This window comes from Silene latifolia, chromosome 11 (assembly GCF_048544455.1).
Source record: "Silene latifolia isolate original U9 population chromosome 11, ASM4854445v1, whole genome shotgun sequence".
Taxonomy (NCBI): domain Eukaryota; kingdom Viridiplantae; phylum Streptophyta; class Magnoliopsida; order Caryophyllales; family Caryophyllaceae; genus Silene; species Silene latifolia.
The window spans coordinates 133625444-133640110 of NC_133536.1; the positions used below are offsets into that span (position 1 = coordinate 133625444).

Sequence of the window (14667 nt, forward strand, 5' to 3'; positions counted from 1 at the left end):
CCCTGCCACGACCAGGCGTCTATAATAGAACTAAGGGACTCTCTAAATGGTCACTGTCCGGCAAAGTGTCACACACTCTGCCTATGTAATCGACTAGTCATCACGTATGACCTTATGGTGTTGAACAACCATCAATCGACTTACAATCTAGTCACTCCGTGACGTCACCTCATTAAGTGACTAGGGACAAAATACAATGTTCATTTTGTTCACTTGAATAGTGTTCAACATTGTCTTCACAACTTATTCAGATAAACAAGGTATTCAATGTTTTCAGTCAAACTGAATAATTGAGTTCTTAAAGAAACTCTAACAATGAATGCAATCATCACTTATGTAAATATCAATACTCTATCCAATATTTACATAACGATCTTTAACAATTAAGGTATACTCCTCAATTTACATTGAGATGACATAACCATCATGTCTACGGCTTTGGTTAGAGGATAAGCATCAGTTGCATCACTCTAATTTCCATTGCTATTTTCCTTTGTTCTATGCAATCTTTTCATCACATAGAGCATTTCTAAGTACACGTCTAAACAAGTTTAGACTCTGGTTCTAAAGCCAGTCAAACACTCCCACTGTTTTCACAGTCTCTTGGGATATGATATTCGGCTAACAGAACTAATCTAGTCCAATTAAATTCTGGTTATCAACTATCTCTCTTACAACATTGGATGTTGTAATGTACTTAGCTTTCGTTCATGATTTGTATGTATAACACTTATACATACACATCCTTCATATGACATCTTTTATGTATGACTCCCCATACATGTTTGCTTTATACATGTATAACTTCTTATACACATATGTATAACTTCTTATACATATTATTCTTTATGCACATGGCACTCTTAGATGCTAACCATTCCTTAACGAGGCCCATAACATCTTATAAGCATAGGAATATTTCCGTGTAATCCTCTTACACAAAATTCACAAATTCCTCCAAACTACAAGAGTAAATCCTCAGTGCTTCTCAAGTACTCAAGGTTGCTTTTGATTATTATCTAGTGACACTCACTAGGAAATGATTGGTAATGACTTCTCATATTCTCAAAATGATAAGTCCCGACGAGAGAAGCTTTTAGCATATTTAATAGATCCTGCAGCGGAAGCACAAGAGATCATATTAATTGTTCAACAACTTGAACGAGTCAATAATCTTGTCACATAAGTCTCTTGACTATAATGCTAATATCCATAGAGATCTATCTCATTAGATCCGGATATTTAATATGCGCCATGCTACTCTCAAGTATTCACCCGAAAATATTTCTAATCACTAATATGTCAAACACATATTTTAGACTAAGAAATATCACCTTAGCTACATTTCTAGTCAATAATATGTCAAGCACATATTTTAGACTAAGAAATATCACCTTAGCTACATTTCTAGTCACTAATATGTCAAGCACATATTTTAGACTAAGAAACTCACTTTAGCTCCCACTAAACTCCATGTATCATCATGTTATCTCGACACTCGAGTAATACCGTTTTGATAGACTACATGATTGAACCCAAAGTTCCAACTCTTTGACTTATATAGATCACAAAAGGGATCTTCCAAGCATGCTAGGCTTCTTAGCATTGACAACATCAACAAAACTTCTCCCTTCATAAGATACATTCAAGGAGAAAGTTTCGTTAGTCTTTTGCCTAAACTCATCCTCATGAGAGACTATATTGCTAAGACCATACTAATTGATAAAGGCATTTGGGTTGTCACAAACTCTCTATAACAAGCCCAAATTTTAAACATCTTATGTAACCTTTACGACAAGATCAAGGTAACCAACCAAAGTATTCACCTTAAATCAAGTCTCGAAAACATCTCGTGTTTCCTTCCTTATCGCATCGTGTGCAAGGAGATCAATTCGAATTGCATGGTGACACGCCATCACATAGAGTTCATACTATAGAAAAGCCTTTGATGAGGGTTTAAGATTCGTCACTTTTAAAAAGTAACGCAATATTATCGCAAAATTATCTCCTTATAACCACTGAGCCACAATAAGAACGTCTTCTTGCATTATACTCAATTTGTGGGTCTTGGACTTCCGTAAGTTCAAAATTTCTCCCACTCTGTCTTCCAGAAAATGAAAATCTTTCTGGAAAGACAGTATTATGAGCCACAAACTCTTTGTTCTCGTTTTGGAGGAATAAAAACCAAGTGGTTCAATTTTGGATAACCCTCACAAATACACAAATTGGTTCTGAACATATACATTTATGATCCCAAATGTATAAAAAGACAAGTAATGGACTCTCCCTATCCATATCTCATATGGAGTCATTTAGGCTATTATAGTCGGGTTTTAAACTTTTAGTGAGAAAATAGCTTACAAAAATTGCGAAAAACCTCAAACTATATCTCATAAAGTTCGGTTTATATACTTGACTACACCATACTCTATGGTGTCCCAAGGAGAAGGTATTATGTGAACTGGTTCACAATCTTCTTAGTGATTTTCAAGGTCATTACTTGATATTACCCATTTGATCTTCAAAGTCATTACTTTGAAACTTCCGATCAACATCTTGATCTTGACGTGCTTTTGGTTTACTACTTCATTTTGAAAATATTCCACGTTTCAAAAATCACTTTTATGTCTTATTAAATAGATATGAGGTTTTCATATCTACTTAACATTACGGTAAAACGAAGTATATATATATATATAACCAACTATCGACCTTAAGCATCCGTATGTATATGGTCAATCACCTCACTATTGTGTTTCTTTTCTGCAAAAGAAAAAACATAATACATGCACACATACCATAAGACTCACAATCAAATTGTTGTTCAATGTGCTTTTCGTTTACTCGTTTGAAACGAATTTACTTGAGGTTTGATCAATTGGGTTCACCGGATTAGAGACTTTAAAATCTACAAGTAGTATAACATTTAGTTTTCGTGAAGAATGTAAAATTCCTCTAACTTAAGTGGTCTAAACCAACCACCAAGTTATCATAGGAGTAGGTACAACATTTTGTTTTAAATCACATGAGTGATGCCTTCTATGTATAAACATAGATAATTACATTCTTTTAAAACCAAATTTAGGTACATTTGTCCTTATCGAAATCATTGCTACTCTAGCACCACTTTGATACAAAAATGTCCTGTGCTAGACGTCTTACGTTTTATCAATTCACGTAAACTTCTTTACAAAGAAATGACCCGTACTTGGTATCTCATATCAAGATAGTGGAACTAGCCTATCCATTGAGTAGATGTCTCTTTCAACTTTGTTCTATCGCATACATCTAGGGTTGATACTTCTTAACTTCTACTCACTTTCACATTCCTCTTTGCTTCAATCAAGCAAAAATGAATCTCATGAAGACCTCTCTTCATGTCATTCGTGATATTTTATACACTTAGTAAGAGTGAATTACTATAAAGTGAGTGTAAAATGTGGCAAAATCTCAACTTCTTGCGAAATTGGACTACCTAACCGCTCAATTGTTATCATATGCCTAAACTCTTTGCGCATAAACAATCGATTTGGCCTTTCTCAAAGTGAGCCATTTGACGGTATCATATTGGAGTATTATTTTGAAAACTCTTTTCGCAAACTTTGAATTACACTTGAGTAAGTAAAACTAATATGTCATCATCATGACGGAGGTGTCACTTCCGAAATCAAGACTCTCTTGATAAAATGTGACTTCCTTTTAAACTCGTAATATGAGTTTGCAACATGAAACCCCTTTTTAATATGTATGGACGTTAATTAAGTTGTATAATAACCGCAAAAATCGTTGTAAGCTTATGTAGGTGAATTGGTAAATCATGTTACCAATCATTAATTCCTTCAAAGAAAACCGCTTTCTATGAAAGAATGAAACAAGTATAACAATAAATAGAGAAAGGAGGATGAAGTGCGTGTTGTCATACATTTATGAGAATGAACGAAAAATAGGAAAAATTAACATTCAATGTTTTAATTTTACTTGTGAAACATCTTTAACAAGTTTTAACATTTATATAATGATCTCCCACTAAATTATATAAATGATTCCAAGAACCAAATATTAAACAAAAATGAGCATCGCTTGGGTGAAACATCCCATAATTGTGTTAAGTCGGTAAGTCACGTTGGCTAATTCTACCTCTAGAACTCTTGGTCGACGAATTTTCTTAAATCCATCTACTAGCCCCGGAACACAAGACCGTCTTATATCCCGTTGAGTCCAACCAATTTTGGGGTGTGATAACCGCTTACCACCCTACTTACTCACGGTAAAAAGAGAACACCCCTCTTGGGCGAGCGTGGCTCTAATGAACAAGAGATTCATAAGTGTTACTAATTGGTAAGGCTAATCTCAATTTTAGTTATGTGAGAGATCTTGTCAATTTAGTCATAAATTCCCTATAAGTGAACTAAGTCGGTGAATGTAAATGACGTGAATTGACAATCGTGAAGATAAAATGCATGTGAATGGCGATTTTGACATGCGCGAAAATAAAAACAGGCAAACAAGTAAGCATATGAATAAATCCTAGTATGGCCACCTAGTTAATAAAAACTAGACTATTACATATCGGAAACCAACTCCTTGGTCCCTTGCCTCTTTATTCCAAAAGTGGCTCCTTCTTGTGGGATTTGGAACACCTTCCAAAAATAGACTCCGTCTCGATGTAATCCGTCTTTTGGAAACGCCTATACGAATAACTATTACAATTGAATTACATAGCTATTCCTATTATACATTAATTAATAAAATAAATAAAATTATTAATTAATTACAAACCGACGATACGAGATCGTATTTAATTACAAACAAATCGATATTCCCATTCATTTCGGGTAATAACGATTAAAATAAACTAGGCCATACTAGGTACAACAAGATAAATACTTTAAATATATGACAATCATTCATTCAACTTAAATAAATATGCTTAAAATTATGTAAAAAGATGCCAAAATCGCCCTATCCATCAATCGTTGGTATCCATCTCGGTGTTTGTGGATTTAATCGATTTTTAACATGTATAAATCAATAATCAACTCTTAAATCTCATTTAAGTCCAAACTAATTGTCCAAACTGTTTTGGACCTCAAAATTAGTCCTCACTAATTTTATGATGAATAATTAGTTTGATTTGGTGATATTTTGCTAATTTAATCGGTAAAATCATAATTTTTAAGTAAAAATCCAAAATAATTGAAAAATTACCCAAAAAATTGAAACAAAAAATTTGAATATTCTTGAACACTCCCAAGAACACCAAAATGTCAGAAAAATTGCCCCAAAAATCCGGATAAAATTTATGAAGAAAAAGATTAATATTTATCGGTTTTTAACCACTAAAACCAATAAACATCAAAACAAGGTGAAAATACATTTTAAATTTTACTTTTAACTTTTCTATAATATTTTTAAATGTACATAAATTTACTTTTAACTTTTCTATAATACTTTTATCGACTTTAATCTCATAAAATCAATAAACATGCAAAACTTCAAACAAACCTTCAACATTTTGTATACAATCAGTAGAAATCATGCATGAAGATCCTTGCATCCCCGAGGAAATCCCCAAGGATTTTGTGAAGAAAAAGGAAGAAAAGAAGAAGAAACGAGACTGCCCAGCAATCCGTGCGGATTGTCCTGAAGACGCCCGTCTCCACCACCACAATCCGTGCGTCTTCACTCCAAGACGCCCGGGCAAAGACTCCAGAAGACGCCCGTCTTCACCCCAAGACGCCCGGGCAGAAACCACCAAATCCGCCCGTCCCGTGCTAAAGACGCCCGGATTCTCAGGCAGACCCATTTCTTCTTCTTCAAGCTTCAAGGAAGGATGCACATCTTTTTCTAGAGATCGGAGTCTTTCCAAAAAGACCGGCGTTATAAAAATTCCATGGCCCGAATCATCCTTTAACTATTTTTAGTCAATTTATAACTAAAATACGGCATTTTGACTCGGTTTTCTACCAAAAATCATTAAAAATAGCAAAATAACTTCATAAATCACCAAACTTTACCACAAATCTTTTGAGATCAGTAGGTGTGCATGCCCCAAAAACTTTCGTACTAAAACCTCTTCTAACACAATTTTTGAGTTTTTATAAATTATCTCATAATTTATTAATATGCTTAAAATCAACATGCAAATTACAAGCCTGAGCTCTGATACCACTTGAAAGATCATAGATCCATATTAGACTCTCTAATAAAAATTAAATTATCTCATAATTTATCATTTTGGTGATCTATGTAACATGCATGCAAATATAAAAGCATAAAAATAATCTCCTTACATTGATTTTTATGGTAATATGGGCACAAACTAGATCACCTATCTAGTATGTTCTTAAGCTAAAAAGAAATGGATGATCCTCCTTGAAAAACCTTCAACAAGAAAGCCTCCTTCAAGTTGCATCCAAGAACAAATCACCCAAATAATCTTACAAATATTAACTAGATATTTGTAAAACTTAACTCTTGATAATATGTGAATATTACTAACAATCTTAGTAATAATATATTTTGTATACTAACAATCTTAGTAAGAGATGATATTTATTTTAGAGAGATAAGCCAACTCAATTTCCTCACATGCAAAAATGAACTCAAGTAAGTGGAAAAGTTTAGCAAAGGTTGGCATAAAAGGAGGGAGTTGGACGGGTAGAAGAGGGTGGAGTGAGGGAGTGACTTTGCTCAAATTTTGTCCAATCTTTTATGACAAAAGATAACTTATGGAAGAAAAATAAAGTAAGGTGAAATGATTATGTTTTTAATCATCCACAACACTCTATGTTACACGGTCCAATTGCCCATTTACGGGTCCATTTTGGTTCTCATATTTGTCGCACAAATACGTGTAAATTTTATTTAAACATCGTTTCATGTTTAAATGCTTCCAATTAATTTCGTCGAAATCACTCTGTAAATATACGTGTACCGTTACACATATTATTTTACGTACTAATATTAATCACATTAATCAATTAGTACAATTTTAGTGAATTAACAATTAATTAACTAAAACCCGTCTCCCATAATTTATTATTCAATTATCGCATAATTAAATAATAACTGTCGTGCCTCGAGTTCGCAACTCGAAATCTCTCTAAAATAATCAACTAACCATTTAGTCTATAAATCAAGGGACTAAATAAATTGTATCTCATACAATTAATTAGTTGTCTATTGGGGTTCGTTCCTTTAGGTGTGACCGAAAGGGGTCAGTTGATCACCGCCGTCTCACGACAATAACGTCAAACTCTAGTCAGTCAACCGTTATCGATTTACGTTAATCAACTGACGAGGATCAAATAATTAAATATCTGATAATATTCCTTTAATGAGATTTATTATGTAAACGCACTATTGTGGAGGACACTAACTCCAACATCTAGGATTTGGTTAGTGGTTAGTCAATGGTGGAAATGTCAAAAAGGATGTGTAAATGATATTTCAAAACATGTTTCAAGGTGTATTTTATAAATAATAATTATATTAAGAATTATATCATGATACGGAATGAATAAATAAAATGACGGAGTAATAAGTGAGACGGAGTAATGAGTGAGATGGAGTAGTGAGTTGAAATTGAGTTAATTATTGGGATGAGAGTGTCTATTATATTATGGAGTAAGTTTGAATATGAGTTTAGTTATCAGGGAGTGTTTTTATTATTCTTTGTGTTTATTTTTATTATTACGTGTCTGTGTTTTCACGCCATGACCAAAACTAAGTTGCTTATATTGAGGTATTATTTGTTAGTCAGCTTTCCGGCTGACGTGTTTTCTCCCTTCGGGGCTACTCGTCATGGGGGTAGTTCCTTTCTGTCTTATGGTTTTGCTTTCAGGTCTTCCGCTGCTGTTCAAAAAGGATTTTATTTCAAGACAAGATTTTATTCAAAGTGTGTGTAAAAATTTTACTTCATTTTGTATATTTTATTTTAAGAGACATTTTGTAAGAAAAACTTTGTATAATAATTATAAATATATCTCTGTATTTTGGCTCAGTATTGTATATAATTATAAGTTTTTAATTAGCCGAAAATGAGAGGTGTTACAGAATATAACATTATAACTAAGTTAATTACCCTGTTGCAACGCACGGGTGTCAAACTAGTATATATATATATATATATATATATATATATATATATATATATATATATATATATATATATATATATATATATATATATATATATATAGGGGCGGGTTCAGGTACGAACTCACTACAAACCAGGTTTTTTTTTTTTTTCAGATACATTCTACTACCTTATGAGATATACTTCTTATTAGATGCATTTTAGAACATAACTAGCTACATTTTTTCACCACTAAAATTATAGATGCACTTTTACACTTTTTTAAACTAATTTTTTTGCGGATACATTTTATATTTTTTGCGGATACACATGACATTAAAGCCAGATACACATTATAATATTTCTGGATACACAAGTTTATACTTCCGGATACGCATCATATTAATACCAGATACACATGGTTATACTGTCGGATACACATGTATCCCGTATTAATACGGTGTGTATCTGGGGTGGTATTTTGTGTATCCACCCTCCTACCATACTACCACAGCCCACCACCACCTACCGCCACCACCCCCACCGCCACCACCCCCACCGCCATCAGCACTGCCCCACCACCCCCACCGCCATGGTAATTATTGCCCCCTCCCCACACACCAACACTAACCGGAACTGACATGCCACCGTTGTGGCCACCCCAACTCTGTCACGCCACCCCTGTGGCCACTTCGACTCTATCTCATAGAGTAATCAAATGACGAGAAAGAACTCATAAAAATAGTCCACAGCCGAACTTCAAACTAAAGACAAAGCATGTCCATTAACGTCTATTGAAATATTCAAGGACCAATTGCCAGAAACTAAAGCATATAAAAGGTTCAATTTGACAAATACATAGAGTAATATTAGCCTATGTTACTTCAACAGGAAACTAAACTTAACTAAAACTTTGTTTCGCGTGTCTGACACTCCAACCCGCTAACCCCCACAACTTTCCTAAGACTTCCATTTCATTCCAACGACCGGAAATTCCTATCCAAAACTTTGACCAGACTCTATTACTAGCAACATACCGACATAATCAATAATGCAAAATAATCAACTTTTCCGGTACTTCATTTCATTCCAAAGACATGAAATTCCTATTCAAAACTCAAAGCCGGACCGAGGGAGACCAGATCTCGCTCGAAAAGAGATGAAGGGACCGAGGGAGACCAGATCTGTTCGAGGAGATGAAAAACGATGGCCTGAGGAATGCGTCGGAAATGGTAGGATATCCGACAAGTTTAAGTGGTGACCATGGCCGGAGTTCTCACAACTACAATAACTCCGATCTGATGTCCGTCGGCCTTGTGATCTCATAGCAGTGATGGCGACGAGATGTTTCAAAGATGGTAGGATATCCGACAAGTTTTGTGGTGGTTAACGACATAGAGATTATGCAAGACTCCGACAGAACGCCGGCGAAGAGTGATGGAGGGTGACAACGACAGAAGAGGAGGAGGATCTCAAGACCGGCGTGGAGTTTATGGCTAAGAATGGTGGTCACCGGAGCTCCGGTATCGACGACGGTTGATGGGGTTAAAGAAGATAGAGTGACGGGTGGGGAAATAGGAAGAGTAAGAGTGAGGGAGTAATAAATGAGAGAGATTGGGGTTTAATTTTGACCATCCGTTTTTCTAATCTAAGGGTATTTATAGAGTTAAATACGGTTCGCACCGTAATATAGTTAAACGGGATCCCGATTCTATATATATATATATATATATATATATATATATATATATATATATATATATATATATATATATATATATATATATATATGCGGGATCCGGTGAGAACGATCACTCGGTGCAAACGGTGAGAACGACCTACAATAGTAGTTTAAACAAAAAATATCACGGGATATTTCGAAATCCTACGACGCGACTAACCTGACTGTTTGACAAAAAAATCCAAAAAATCTCTTTCTCTCTCTACTTTCCAAAACTTTTCCCCCAAATCAAAACAAATATTTCCGCGAAAAACATAGAAAAATCCGCGAAAACAATCAAACTACAGCCGCCAAAAATCGACGAAATTGATCATAATTAATGGCGTTGATCATCTAATGGATGTACGTTTATAATATTTTGCTGATTGATTTGGTGTGATTGATGCATGAACAATCGATTTTGTGATTTCGATTGGCATTCCAGAATTATTTCAATCGTAGAAAATTATGGATGTTGAGGGTTCTAGCGATTTGGGGAACATATCGATGCGATTGTTCATTGTTAGCAATGATATCGTGCGATCATCATCTCATCTTGGTATGTACATCTGCAAATCAGTTGAGATAGCCTTTTTTATAAATCGTTTCATTAAAATCGTCTGATTGATGTATCTATTGATCATTTTGATGCGTATTCATACTAATTTAAACATAGGAAGACAGATTATTACGCTCGCTGATCATGTTTCATTAGCCTGATTGGTATTATAAATTGATGAGTTTGATGGATAAGAACAGTTGTCTTACCGGTCTGGTTAGTGTATGTGATATGCAATTTTTTTTAGAGTTGATCATTACACTTGCTGATCATGTTTCTTATGCACGCTATACAGTATTCTGTTTAGTTCAATAGCATGTATATTAGTATAATTGATGTAATTGCCTTATATGGAAAACGTCCCTGGTAGAATAACGAAACCGCCCTTAATTAACCAGCGTATATGAATAGCGTATCCATTAGTATAGATGCGTTTGTGTTTTTCAGCAGCGTATCTAGAATTATAATTAAGGGATATACCGATTCGTGTCATAATAAGCATTTGACTTTCTGCCTTTGTCGAAATTATTAGACGTGATTGGTGTATCTTGACGTCTGCGTTAAGTATTCAGTAATGAAAGATACGATATGTCAGCGATCAAGGCACAAATTTCTGTGTTAATTTCTGTGGTTTTTTGTTTTCTAATTGATTTTGTGCTTTTGACTAAATTAGCGTATCTGAAATTATATTTGTTGTGCATCAGTTATTTGAACTCGCTGCCTACTATGTAGAGTGCATAGATGCAGGCTCACCAATCATCGAGACAAACCCGAAGGAAAGAATACCTGTATGTGCGCCAGAATTGAAGCCTGTTTTGGGTATGATCTTTGATAAACTAGAGGATGGGCTAGAATTCTATAAGGCTTATGCTGCTAATTCTGGTTTTAAAATGAGGAAGTCGACGCAAAGAAACATAGACGGGGTTGTCATGACTAAGTACTGTGTGTGCAGTAAGGCTGGAGAAAGTAAGCCTAGAGGGAAGGTAAAAAAAAGACAGAGAACTAGAATTTTATGTAATGCAAAGATTTTTTTTCGAAGAAATGAAAAAGGACAATATGTGATTGTTGACTTTCATGAAGGTCACACCCACCTCCTCTCAACACCAAACATCGTGGTGCATTTGACCGAGTCACGAGAATTAACCCTTATACATAAAACCATGATTGTTGAGAATTCTAAAGTGAATAAGGGGCCTGTGCAAAGCTTTAGGATGTTCAAAGAGTACGTGAAAGGGTATCAAAATGTAGGGGCATCACTCGAGGACTTCAAAAATTTTTGGAGGGATGTGAAGAAATTTATTAAAGGGTATGACGCGCAAATGATGATTAAAAATTTCATGCACAAAAAAGCCATGTGTAGTTCGTACTACTTTGATTTTGATGTTGACGATCGTGGTCGACTATCTAGGATTTGTTGGTTTGACCCTATAGCTATAAAGAATTATAGTCTCTTTGGTGATATGACGTCTTTTGACACGACGTTTAATATGAACACATATAAAATGATATTTGCACCTTTCACGGGGGTTGACCATCACAAAAAATGTGTGACATTTGGAGCAGGACTTATAAGGAAAGAGACTGATTAGGATTTCGTATGGTTGTTTCGGAATTTTCTGAGCGCAATGAGCAATAAGTATCCTGTGTGCATAATTACTGATCAAGATAGAGGCATAAAAGCAGGGGTTAAAACAGTGTTCGGGGACAAAACTCAACACAGATATTGCATGTGGCATATCATGAAAAAGCTGCCAAACAAGATCGGAACTACGCTATATCGAGAAACTAACTTCATGAAAGAGTTGTGCTCCTGTGTTTGGGCAGAAGATATCGAACCGTCTGAGTTTGAGGAACGGTGGTGCTCAGTTATATCCTCATACGGGCTGACCGACAATGAATGGTTAGATACCATGTTTGACAAAAGGGCTTCTTGGATCCCATCATATTTCAGGGATTTATTTATGGGTGGACTAATGAGAACCACGTCCAGGTCTGAGTCCGAGAATAGCTTTTTCGAAAATTTCATGAACCCACACTTAACTTTTGTTGAGTTTCTTATGAGGTTTGAAAGTGCTATGGACGCTCAACGATGGAAACAATCCAAATTATTAGCCGAGTCAAAAAACTCCTTCCCTGATCTAGAAACGCCTCACCCTTTGGAAAAACACGCTTCTGAGTTCTACACCCCAGTGATGTTTTCTGAATTTAAAAACGAGTGGGTGGCTGCTTGTTTCACCTGTGGTGTTAAAATTTTAGGGGTTACTACCAGTGACAGCATCCCCATTATTGATCGTGAAAAAGACAAGGTTTACTATGTTAACTTTATCTCTGACGAAATGAAAGTGAACTGCACCTGTAAAAAGTTCGAGAGACATGGAATTTTGTGCCGTCATACGCTATACGTGTTGAAAGAACAAGGCCTTGACAATGTTCCAGATCAGTATCTGTTAAGTAGGTGGAGCAAATTGGCAACATGTCAGCCGATATGTAATAATGTGCCACATACTTTAATTGAAGATTGTAACTCATTAGATGTTAGACGGCACAAAATTGGTACCCTATGGTCCGAGGTGTTCTCATGTGTGACACTCGCTGAACAAAAACCTGAGTATGTAGATGAATTAATGGGCATTCTGAAAGGTTTCAAAGACAAGATAAGCGCACAAACCAGTACGTCAGAATGTAGTAGTACTAGTAACATGGGTGATAGGACGAGGAATAAGACTAGGGAACTTGAGATGCTCTTAGGAACAAAAATACCAACAGAAGTGGTTATCTTGCCTCCTATTCAGTCAAAGACGAAAGGGTCTGGAAAACGAATGCTGTCCAAAAAGGAAAAAGCTACAAAAGAACAGAAGAAAGCAGCCAGGAAATGCAATGCTTGTGGAGAATTAGGATTTCATGATAGTCGGAATTGTCCTGGGAGAGTATGATTTCATTCATACAGGTACGCTAATATTTGTGGTGTATTCATTATTAGAGGATATGGAAAGCAGATTGAATTTGTAAGATGGTACCTGAGTAAGAAATAGTATTGTTGTATGTACAAAAATTTGTAACCGCTAATGTTTGATATCCTTTTTTTGTTTCAGGATTGAACAACGAAAATAGTTGAGGATCACAAACACAAAGATATTGATTAATGGCAGAAAGATTGAAGACTTCATTTTTGAGCTGTTCTATGTGATTTTTGATCTTTTTTTTTTCCTTTGTATGTCTTTTATTTTTTATTATTCGCATATCACAAGATACTAGCGTATCTACATGGATTATATGTGCATCTGGCAAGGCTGAAAGTGTATCTATCAGGATTGTGAATGGAAACACTTGTATTAACATATACAAGTGAAAGTTTATGGAAGGCTTGAGTTTTTGATATTAAGAGCTAATGAATCTGCTCGTTTTTTTATATGTGAATTGGTAAAAAGTAAACTTTCAGCTATTGTCCAAGAACTGATGATTTCCTAACTATGTGCAAGAGACAAAAAGCGTGAATATTAACACGACTGTTGCACATGTTTTACATGAAAATCGCACCTATTAGTATTATTTGTGTCAAAAAGCAGCGTAAAATATTAATAAACAATGATTCGCGAATTTAAGTTCCATAGACAAAATCCTAATATTGTATGACATCTAATTATAAATTACCTGATGATTTTATTAGACACGATTGATTTCATTAGACACGATTGATATTGTATGACACTAAAAAAAAAATCGGTTGTTGGTGGGTTGTGTAAGTATATACTTCGTATTATTAATATGTTATCACAATTGATGGTGTGTTTATGTGCAAAAGTAAACAAGCGTGTATATTAACACGATTGTTGCACATGTTATACATGATGAGCGTACTTAGTAGTGTAATAATGTATGACGATTAAGTTATCAGACCATTGCCACATAGCAAAAGAAAGAGGTTGCCCAATTTGCAGCCCATTGCCACATAGACACCACCATTTGTCTACACACAAAAGGACGGAATGGGATGCATATCCTACATATTATCCACAAAAAAGTAGGGGTGATGCCCTTCCATTAAAAACTGTCAAAACTATCATGATTCCATATCCAACATGGACCAAAGGCGTTTCAAAAGACGCCTTGTACTTAGTTAACCAGATACTCGGATAACCGTAAACGAAGTTATTACAATGCAACAGAACCCCTAATTACACCATCACAAATTCCATAAGATATACATGACTTTTACTAAGCCTACATGTCAGCCACAATCCTGCCAAACGCAAAGCCGCTTCCATGACTTTTAGTAAACCTACATATCAGCCATGAGAAAAAAAACGA

The 14667-nt window shown here is 35.1% G+C and overlaps 2 protein-coding genes across 2 annotated transcripts; both read left to right on the forward strand.

Annotated features, from left to right (window-relative positions):
• Positions 1-10268: 10268 nt before the first annotated feature.
• On the forward strand, positions 10269-11948 carry LOC141614015 (protein FAR1-RELATED SEQUENCE 5-like). Its single transcript, XM_074432768.1, has 3 exons — positions 10269-10359; positions 10607-10653; positions 11064-11948. The coding sequence occupies exons 1-3, from the start codon at positions 10269-10271 to the stop codon at positions 11946-11948; spliced, it is 1023 nt and encodes a 340-aa protein (XP_074288869.1).
• A 36-nt stretch (positions 11949-11984) lies between these two features.
• On the forward strand, positions 11985-13292 carry LOC141614016 (protein FAR1-RELATED SEQUENCE 5-like). The gene has a single exon (XM_074432769.1). The coding sequence runs from the start codon at positions 11985-11987 to the stop codon at positions 13290-13292; it is 1308 nt and encodes a 435-aa protein (XP_074288870.1).
• The last annotated feature ends 1375 nt before the right edge of the window (positions 13293-14667 follow it).